We start from the raw sequence: 10,605 nt of genomic DNA, 5'->3' as shown, positions 1-10,605 counted from the left end.
CTTGCCGTACGCCTCATCCTTCTTCCAGTCTGCCGGTTCAAACGCCAGGAATCCCTTGTCGATGGACATCTTGGAGAAGAACGAGGACGTATTGGAGGTCACGAAGTCCTCAAGGCTGCAGCCGCTGATCGCTGAAGCGGGAATGGTCACTCGCTTCTGGGCTGTGTCGTTGCCGTCCTTCTCCTCAATCGCCGCTACCATCTTCTTCTTTGTTTCTGATGAAACCCGGTCGTCGAAGAACGCCAGGGCTACCAGCTCTTCCGAGAGGTACCAGAGGTGGCCGAGGAGCTTGTTTGTCGCGGCCTTGGAGACCTTCGCGTCCTCGTACCCGTTCAGTGCCTGAAGCAGCTGAAGATCGTTGAGCGGAGCCGCGACAGCAAGTGGGGCTTGCGTCCAGGCTTTGCTGTAGAGGCGGGCGGAGAACATGGCCACCCTCAACCGTCCGCGCTCCTCCTTCGGCGTCAGTTTGACCTGTCCCCTGAACAGCCACACCTTGAGCTAGTACAGCACCTTGCTCATCCACCTAGCGTGGTGCATGGGGCCAGGGGCACGGAAGCGTATTCCGCGGGGAGGTACGCCGCCGAGAAAGATGACGGTTAGTTCCAGAAGTTCCCGGTAGTCGTCCCGAAGGTCTGTCCGCTCTTTCAGGGCCTGAAGGAACCACTCGATGTCGACCTCTCCTGCTCCATCCTCGATCGGCTGGAACTCGCCTTGGTTGATGAAGGGCCACCTCTCCTGGAAACGCTTGAACAGCAGGACAGCAGGCCCTGTAGTTGGCCCCATCACCGACGTGAAGACCGCCTCGATCACGAGCTCGAGAATGTGGTGCCGGCAGGCGAGGTAGAGGAGGTCGTTCTTCAGCTGCTGCTCAATCAGGGTACACGCCCCGTTGTGGCGACCCGTGTTGGCGGCGGTGGTGTCAAAGGACATCCCCACGACCCGGTCAGCGACGCTCCACTTATCCAACGCCTCCACGACGGCCTTCGCTTCATTCGCCCCTCTTCCACTGGGAAGCTTCGCCACCTGAAGCAGCTGAACCTCCCCTCCCCCAGACACGAGGATGGGCAGGCGGTCGACGTGGACGTTGCTGGTGAGATCCGGCATCAGCTTCCCGTCCCAGTGGACTACCAAGGGGCCTTATATAGTAAAATTAGTAAAATTCTAAGGTCGTTGAGCACCGGGTAAATATTATTCGATTAAAAAAAAGAAATACTCGCGTGGTTTTCTCATGGAGTGGAACAAGAATCCGGGTTTGGAGACTGGATTTTCAAACTTTCGAAAATAAGGGCCACCCTAAGCCACAGGTATGTGAAAAATTGCAGTAACATCGTAATTTCCACACAGTCTCATTGATCAATAGGTAGTCTGTTGCCGGGGCAATCGCCAACCAGCATGTATTTGAGTGCCGGTAAGAGTACTAGCTGGCCGCTGAACAGGGCTCAGGGCAGCATGCTGAAGTGACCTGAACTAACGATGGTGGTCAAAACAAACCCACTTTAACTTTGTTAGCTGTCAATCTTTGGACCTGAAAAAGCATTGAAATGTGAAGGAATTCAGCTTTCAATATATCAACACTGAATGCAACATTAATAAAACCAAGACCCTAAAAACAGTTATAACAAAAATTAGCAAAAGATAGGTACATGCTAAAGATTATTGCCCCGGAGATTTTGCATCAGACGCGGACCACGGTCAAGCCCTATATATGGCCTTGGGTCAAGCTCCCAAAATGGCCGAGCGGCGAGTTTGAGTTCCGCAAGATTCCTACGCTGCCGCCGGGCCCCACGAGAATGCATTGAAAATGTAACACCACACAATTGCAATGCCTGTTTAGAATGAATAAAACGTATTTTAAAACCAATTACAGCAATAACACGAATCCACGCAATCCTCCCACTTCCCAGCACCACTCACCAAACACGCGAGCTGACACGAGAGCGATAACAGACAGCGCGTGCGCGCGCCCCGCGCGTCCGAATCAGTCCACTCCAACTCTTGGGATATTTCGAATAAGTCTCAAGGTTTGCATTTCAAACTTTCCGCATGGAAGCCTTTTTATGTGCTTTATTACTTGTAGTTGCCTGCCTAGTTGCTTAGACAAGAGACTAAATAAAGCTGAAATTCACAAGTTTGTTAGCCCAGTAAATTTTTACTTTTTTTATTTCCCAGTAAATAGATTTAATTATTTTTTAAAACTTATTTTGCCGATAAAAGTGAATGTTCTGCAAGCTGCATCATTTTGTCTCAAAAGCTTGTAGTTACGAATTATGCTTCAAAAATTCAACCTATTTCTATCTTTAAGAATATTTCCTGTTGCTAAAAACTAATATAATGCGGTAAGAGATGGATTCATTTCCATGTCATCGTCAATTATTCACCGTGATTTCAACTTTTTGGATATTACAGTGCGTGAGATTTATGTCAAAATATTCTAAAAGTCTTCAAGACGAACGTATTCTAAAAAGATCCCTTGTTTTGTAACAATTGCGTCACTCCTGTCTCATTTATAAAGTATCTCGCTGTGCTGTGTTGTTGTGTTGATTCTGTTAGTTTCGCTATATTTAAAGGGACCCTCCCACCTTCAAAAAAGTTAATGAATTGGCATGAAAGTGATGTCGCTCGGTTCAGAAAGAGCGAAAACGAATATCTACCAAATTTCACCGAAAAATATTCACCGGTTTTCAAGATATTAGACTTTTACTTTTGTTTACTTTTTTGGGATCTCCGCTGTTTCTAGCGACTTTATTTTAGAAGTGCGGCGTTTGCGGCAGATGTTGCGCGCAAATAGCATATACCACCGCGTGCTACAAAACGTTTTAGTCAAACATTTAAAAATCGTTAGATATCTGCGCTGACGTCACACATTCAGAGGGGGATTCCTCAGCATTAGCCCCTCTGAATCAAAATGCTGCAATTTTACCTTACCTTACCTTACCTTGAAGGTCATCGGGATAGAAAAGGCCACTTGGCCTATAGGTCCCGTTCTCACCGAGTTACTTGCAGAGACATTCAGGACTCGTAAGGTTGTGGCATGACATACATTAGGTGGGTCCAGTGATGGTCGAGTCGTGCCTTGAATGTCGAGAGTGTTTCGGCTGATACGACCTCAGCAGGTAGAGCGTTCCAGTCGTTGATGATGCGGACGCTAAAGCTGCTTCGTCGGGCGAGAGTCACAGCTCGGGGTTTGAGCAGCTTCCACCCGTGTCCTCTCGTCAGCTCGGTCTCGTTCTTGGTGAAGAAGGTCGTTGCCGGCACATCGATTCCACCGTGGAACAGCTGGTAGACCGTCAGCATGTCTCCCCTGCGGCGGCGGTAGAACAACGACGGCAGTCGGAGACGCTCCAGACGCTCGGGGTAGGGAAGGTGCTTGATGGATTCCACCATACGCGTGGCGCGTCTCTGGACCTTTTCTAAGCGTTTCTGGTCTCCTTTGCTGAACGGTCCCCAGACGGCGTTCCCAAACTCCAGAAAGGGGCGGACGAGAGCCTTGTAGAGCAAGGGTAGGGTCGTCTCATCGATGTGAGCGAAGGATCGCTTGATGACCGCGAGCAGCTGTGAGGCTTTTGAAACGGCCGCGGCCGTTTGCGTATGAAACTTCAGCTCAGAGTCGATTATGATCCCCAGATCCCTTTCTTCGTCTACCACAGCGATGGGCGTCCCGTTCAGCCTATATTCGTGTGCAGGGTTTCTTGAGCCCATGTGCATCACCTTACACTTTCCTGCGTTGAACGGCAGCAGCCACCTTGAGGACCATCGTGCCAGAGCGTCCAGATCACCCTGCAGGCCAGCACCACGATCGGATGGATTTGTCAGTGGCTTGTATAGCTTCGTGTCATCCGCGAACATCTTCATATTGCTTGAGACCTCTAGTGGCATGTCGTTGACGTATATTGTGAACAGCGTCGGCCCCAATACTGAACCTTGGGGGATACCGCTGGAGACAGGTGCCCACTCCGAGTTGCAGCCCTGAATCAGCACCCGTTGACGACGGCCAACTAGGAAGGTCTGTATCCAGGTGAGAAGTTTACCTCCGACACCATACGACCTCAGCTTCTCGAGAAGACGTTTGTGCGGCACCGAGTCAAATGCTTTGGCGAAATCTAGGTAGACCACATCCACCGGGGTTCGGTCTTCCAAGGCAGCGGTCCAGTCTTCCAGTACCTCAAGCAATTGGGAGCTACACGAACGCTTTGCCAGGAAACCATGCTGAGCTCTGTGAAGCAGGCCGTTTGCTGACATATGGTGCAGGAGCTCATCCCTTATGACAGATTCGAGGACCTTACAACAGACGGATGTCAGGCTCACCGGTCTGTAGCTGGATGGTAGGCGGCGATCTCCTTTCTTGAATATCGGAGTCACGTTGCCGATCTTCCACTCTGGGGGGACATCCCCGGAGTCCAGCGATTTCCTGAAGATCCAGCTCAGTGGGTGGGAGAGGACGGCTGCATTCTCCTTTAGTACGCGAGGGTGAAGGCCATCGGGTCCTGGCGAGCTGTGTGCCCGCAGCGCTGCCAGCTTAGTGTGTACCCGTAGCGGGGAGATTTCGACGTCCTCCAGAAGCGGTCCGTGATGGGGGCGCTCCAGGACAGGGATGGTGTCTGACGCTTCTTCGACGAAGACGCTACTGAAGTATCTGTTCATGGCGTTAGCTTTTGCCTTATCAGAAGACACCGTTTCTCCATTCTCGTCTTCTAGGTCGCCGATGCCATTTTTGGTCTTGAGGCGTGAATTTGCATACCGCCAGAAGCACTTCGGGTTATTTTTGATTGACAGTACCAGCTTTTGCTCATGTTGTCTCCGGAGGGCTCTGGTCACGTTCCTCAGGTCGTTTCGACACCTGACGTACCTGGCGTGATCAAGTTCATCGTGGCTTCGGCAGTAAGTGCTCCACAATAGCCTTTTCCTTTTCCTTAGTTGGAGGGCTTGGCGGTTCATATATATGTTATGGTCAGAGGCCTTCTTTCTGATGCTGGAGCATGACTCAATGGCTGCACAGATTGACGAGCTAAAGAAGGTGTGAGCTTCTTGAGTACTCATGTTCCTCATCACCGCCCAGTTGCACGATTCAAGCACATTAGTCAATGAACGATAGTTGGTGCGAGAATACATGCGTGGCAGCGAGGATGGCGCAGGTGCGTAGCACATCAATGTGAAGGTAAGGATCACATGATCACTTCTACCCAGGGCAGGGCCGTACTCAAGGTTGCGAACCATACCCTCCTCATTGGTAAATACTAAGTCCAGAGTACTTGGCCTCTCTCCAAGCCTGTAACGTGTGGACTGGGTAACGTGTTGGAACAGGTAACAGTCCTGGATCGTCTCCACAAAGGAGTGTGTGGCTGAAGGAGATGCACCAGTTGCCCAGTCAATGCCAGGAAGATTGAAGTCGCCAATGATGACAAGGTGTGAGAAGGGGGCTGCAGCTGCTTGGCAAATCAGCTGCTCCAGCCTTTTAATACTTTCTTCTTGGGAGCCAGATGGGCTTCGGTAGATGCACCCTATCAACAAGTGATCTGTTCCTTGTAGCTTCAGTCCAACCCAAACATCTTCAATCATTGATTTGTCAAAGACTACCTCAGAGACGCTCAGATGCTGTGCTACATACACACAGATACCTCGTAATCCAGAGTTGCCCAGGTCCATCATACCTGGATTGAAGTTGGTGAATAACAGGTATCCTGGAATGTGCAGCAGTGATGGGGCAATAGGCAGTCTCTGAGCTTTCGGAAGGGTCTCAGTAAGCAGCATCACATCTGGCTCCTCTCCACATATCCTCATGCTTAGCTCATCCCTTTTGTTTATGAACTGGTCTGTGTTTGTATAGAGCACACAAAGATTCCTGACAGTCTTTTTCCTCTGGCTCCAGGCTACATTTTCTTTGTCTAGTCAGTCTTGCCTAACTGGCTCTCTGGCAGTGCCATTCTGGTTTTCAGGCTGATGAGTGTCCACCACAGCAGAGCCATCCTCCTGTTGGCGGATGTTACCTGTTTCAGAGCCCGCTGATCCCCCAGCGGAAGGAGTGGGTTGTACAGCTGCAGAGTGTCCAACAGGTCTCTCCTGCTGCTGTCTGTTCATCCCATGAGCAGGGTTTGAATCGGGTACCCGAGCTCTATCAGTGCCTGTTGAAGATGCAGCATGTCGGGGCAGCTGAATCACTTTGCCACCCCTGATGACAAGGTTGTGTTCTCCAGCCTGCCTGCGGGTTGCAAGTTCCTCTCTCAGTTTTTTATTTGTTTCTCTCTCCTTCTGCGTCATGTCTGGGGAGATGTATATGTTACTGTAGTTCGCTGTGTTCCTGAGCCATGGCGCACTACGCAGGATGTCACCACGGACGGATGGGTTTCCGAGTGTGACTATGAGTAGTCTTGGTTTGTTGGGAAGTTTTTTGCCTGCTCTGAAAGAACCAACTGCTGTTACATTCAGTTTCATCACATCCTTGATAATTTTCACTACCACTGTAGTGTCCTTTGCAGATCTTTCTGTAACAGTGTCTCCTTCATGTTCAGGAAGGTTGTGGACCACTATGTTTGCCTTGCGCCTTTCCTTGTCGGCAAAGTCATCGAGTACCTTTGACATGTCCATAGCTGTCTTAGAGCTGCCAGTTGTAGGCATTTTTGGGAAAGAGTCAAGTTGTTGTTTTACCATATTGGTAACTTCCTCACAAGTTCCTTTCACTGCATCTGCATAGGATGACTTTTGCTGTTTCAGAGTTGTCTCAATGGCTTTGGCTTGGCTTTGAGCGTTTCTTTCGCAAGTTTCTACACACTTTTTGAGGGCATCAAGGTGGCCACTTGCCTCCCTGTCTCGGGTCTGAAGGGACTCTTTAATCAGGTCTGATTGTTTAGAGACTGATGCCTCCAGTTGGATGATTCTTTGCTCAAGAGACGAGACAAGATGGTCGCATTGCTTTTTTTGTTTCAGATCTACTTTGCATTTGTCACAGAGCCACGCAAGGGTTTCATACTTGTCAAGTGCCTTGACGGCTAGCTTCGGAACCCCCTGGCAGTGGGGGTGAAACCAGTCATGGCATTTGTCACACATAATGCCTGGCTCACCATCCTTGACAGGGTTTCCACATGCCTTTACGCTCGGTCCACCCCTGCAAATAGCCCCCTCACTGCCTGTATCACTGGATGACCGCGAGAGAGAGCTAACAGAGCCAGGCCCATGACCAAACAGTTTATACATGCTTTCATCCAACTTACCGACAGTTTTCTTGCTCTGTTCCGTGTCCGTGTCCATACCTGTATTGTCGCCGACTCCGCACTCTTTCACTTCATTCGGATTCTCATCTCCACGGCTTTGATTCCCACCTCCCACATTTCCTCCTTGATTTCCTCGTGGCGATGAACAACGCTCTTCGGTTTCGTCGTTCGTGTTTTCAGCGATGACCTTGGGATCGTCGGTTGCGGAATCAGCGCCGGCTGCCTCTACGGTAGATATTTGTCTCGCGCGACGGGCGCGAACATTTGCCGGTGGTGAATGCCCGACGGGCATTTTGAGCCGTTCGTTGATGACTTGAATATATGACGATGATCGCGTATTTGTGAAGAACGGAAGCCGGAAAAATCAATTTTGAAATTCAATATTTCCGATTTGAGGCATTTCTCGATGTTGTGAGTGCCGAAACCGGTAATTGTGAGCCAGGGACCCCATTTTGGCTATCTCAACTCAAATCTAATGTTAAGGTGGGAGGGTCCCTTTAAAGGAAATAGTCCACTTTTAACATGGGGTTTTGAACTGTAATAGCAGTTTTGTAGCTTGAGCTGAGACTAGCACAAATCAGGAGCTTTTAGGCCCCAACGATCAGTGATCACAGTATATACTGATACGGCCTTGGTGATCACCTTAGAATTTAGATGAAGATAGGTATTCCATTTCTCGTTCAGAGGCCAGTTTTACCAACAAAAGTAGCTGCCTGCCGGATTTTTTTTTGTCTTAAGGCCATTTCACATACGGAGCGTAAGCGTGATAAGCATGTAAGCGGATAGGGCTTTATCGCTCTCAATCCGTATGTGACCTGCGGCTTATAGCCGAAAAATTCCGGCAGGCAGCTATTTTTCTGTGGGTAAAACTGGCCTCATTACCATGAAAAGGTGACCTCAAATTCGTATATTCTTAGCAGCCGAACTGGCTGAAAAAGCCATAACTAGATGATTGCACTATTATCTATCACTTGAACATGAAATTTGCACAAAAAAAACTTTCAAGACCACCTAAGGACCAAAAAAGCACCATCGAAAAGATACCCACAAACTTAATATATGGGGTGGCTCGCGTGGAAGTTTGTTCGCTAACTTAGCGAACAAACTATTTACCCGCAGATGGAAGTCTCTGGCCAAAGTTACCCACCGACTTAAACGCGAGATAAACGCCAACTTACCCGCAAACCACTTACACGCGACTTACCCGCGTGTGGAAGTCTCCAGCCTCTATCTTTTATTTACTCTGGTGGGTGTAAGGTACCCTCATCAATATCCTAGCTGTCCCGTACCTCAGTTGGTAGAGCATCAGACTCCCGGTGGTGAGAGCCCGGGTTCGAGACGCTCTGGCGCTCGATATTTAAGACTCCTGACGGGGATGGTCTGCGGTTGGTGGGAGCAGCCGCAGCCAGTTGAAGTCAGTTGAGTGGGACACGCCATGTCCGGCTTTGAAGGGCACGTTAAACTTTGGCATCTAAATTCTCCCGTTACCCGGAATTGCGCGATCGGACGGTACGGGTCGGGGTCTACGCAACAAGCTCTGCTTAGCGTGGGCTCCGGCTCTGTCAATCCGTCCATTCAAACATTCGAGCTAAATTTATAAAAAAAGTATCCTTGGAAACTATAGAACCATTTCCAAGCCCCTGTTACGATGGCCCTGCCCGTTACCTAGGTAGGTAATGACATGTCACTACTGGTCTCCACCGACCAAGGGCTATATTTGGGTCGGCGGCCAGGCCATGACGCGTGGGGATCGGGCCTCCGAATGACAGCGGAGCTCTAACGTGTGTTCTCTTTACCACGATATGAGAGAAGGGAATCGGTCCCACAGCATCATGGATAGTGGACACATGGCTTGACCATCACTATTCATGATTCACACTGAGTGAACATTTAGGATTCACCATTGTCCATTATCATGTTTTGGTACAACACTTGCTGGGTAACTTCATCTTCATGTGATACTTGGGGAAAGCTCAAGATGTAGGTACCTTGAGTGATGCAGATATTTGTAGATTGTTAGCATGTGTTGGCAGTTGGCACTGATATGTTTTGCAGGAATGCAAATGAAATTGGTGTCAATTTGACTTTTTTCTCTACAAACCCTTGATAATAACAAACCATGTTACTTCTGCAGGTACTTCTGAACATGGAGCTGCCAAAGGAGCACCTGGAGGGCCTCAGGCTCTGTGCTTCTCTCTCAGACAAGTCATTCAAAGCTCTCATCAGGCGCGCTCTGCTGGATGGCAGCGATCCTTCTAAAAGAGAGCATGTGTCATGTGAGTAAGAGCAATGACTGCAGCAGCTGTAGCCCAGGCTGGTTCAGGATGCCATTCTTAGTTCAATGGTCATGGTAAAAGATATGAGTTTTGTTTGTGCCACTTATTTCCATTATTAACTTCTCTGAATTGCTTACTAATTTGGCTTTGCTATGCCCATTGCAACATTACACTACATTGCCAGTGTCACAGGAACTGAGAATCTCGAGCATTGATTTTCCCCCACCTATCCCCAGCCCTGCAGGTAAAGTGTCGTGATACTCCGGCCGACACTCTGGTGCGTTGTCACGCCGCGGTGCTGGCCACCTTTCTCGAGCACGTGCGTTTCTCGGGCGGCACTACTGAGACCACCTCCACCGCCCGGCTTCAGGCCGTCCTACACAACGCTGGTTGGTCGCCCGACCGACAGGCGGCGCTAGTGTCACTGTCAGCTGAGGCGGCGCCGGCTGCACGGCGCCTGCTGAGTTCCCTAACCCACGGGCCGTCGCGTTTGGTGGACTTACGCTGGCGGGAGCTGGCTGATGTCGCCTGTAGTATATCCGGCGCTGCGGAGTCCTCCCAAGAGGCGCAGTTTGAGGTGACGCTGGTGATGGAACCTCTCGGGGGCGGGCGGACGGAGGAGGTTACAATGGCCGCCTCCAGACATCAGCTCCAGAACGTGTTGGCGGAGCTGCGACAGGCGGGGAGGGCGCTGCAGAGCCTGTCTGAGGGCACCGCCACGCCGCCGCCGCCACCGCCGGTGCCGGAGTAGCCTGAACTGAGCTTTAGATAAGCCCGAGCCATGTTGGTGAATGCCATTGTGATAACATGGGGCCATATGTTAGGGCGGTTGCGCTATACATAGCTCGAATGGTGCGCATATCATGTGTTTTGAAGCGTTATGGTCTGTATTTGCTCGCAGTCGTAGTATGGTTCGTGCCAGTGTTTCTTCCCTATTTTGGAGAATATCGTTATTGTTATCGAGAACTGATGTCTGTCGCTACTCGCTAGCCGCCTTGAAATATGTATCAGATGTTCAATTGGCGTAATTCATGATCGTTGCTACCTGCATATCGGAACGGTATAATATACAATAGGCTTAAATGTCCAATTGAAATAATGTATCTCTGTGAAAAATGGGAAAA

The 10,605-nt window shown here is 49.9% G+C and overlaps 1 protein-coding gene across 3 annotated transcripts; it reads left to right on the top strand.

Moving 5' to 3' along the window:
* The first annotated feature begins 7,452 nt into the window (after window positions 1-7,452).
* On the top strand, window positions 7,453-10,605 carry LOC122366587. Of its 3 annotated transcripts, none has more exons than XM_043338991.1 (3): window positions 7,453-7,616; window positions 9,340-9,481; window positions 9,718-10,605. In XM_043338991.1, the coding sequence occupies exons 2-3, from the start codon at window positions 9,352-9,354 to the stop codon at window positions 10,230-10,232; spliced, it is 645 nt and encodes a 214-aa protein (XP_043194926.1). In that variant the 5' UTR covers window positions 7,453-7,616; window positions 9,340-9,351; the 3' UTR covers window positions 10,233-10,605. The 3 variants fall into 3 exon arrangements, with proteins under 3 accessions (XP_043194926.1, XP_043194927.1, XP_043194928.1); XM_043338992.1 differs by having other exon boundaries at window positions 7,453-7,632; XM_043338993.1 differs by lacking the exon at window positions 7,453-7,616 and adding an exon at window positions 7,868-7,891.

This window comes from Amphibalanus amphitrite, unplaced genomic scaffold (genome assembly GCF_019059575.1).
Source record: "Amphibalanus amphitrite isolate SeventyFive unplaced genomic scaffold, NRLGWU_Aamphi_draft 000817F_arrow, whole genome shotgun sequence".
In the NCBI taxonomy this organism is placed as follows: Eukaryota; Metazoa; Arthropoda; class Thecostraca; order Balanomorpha; family Balanidae; genus Amphibalanus; species Amphibalanus amphitrite.
The sequence above is the reverse complement of the archived record's forward strand: the minus strand, read 5'-3'. Positions and strand labels throughout refer to the sequence as shown.

What these genes read in the sequence shown, in the direction of transcription:
- LOC122366587 (XM_043338991.1), top strand. Translation starts at nt 9,352, where the DNA reads ATGGAGCTGCCAAAGGAGCACCTGGAGGGCCTCAGGCTCTGTGCTTCT. An exon ending in TAAAAGAGAGCATGTGTCAT is followed by an intron (nt 9,482 to 9,717) that starts GTGAGTAAGAGC and finishes ACCTATCCCCAG; the next exon opens with CCCTGCAGGTAAAGTGTCGT.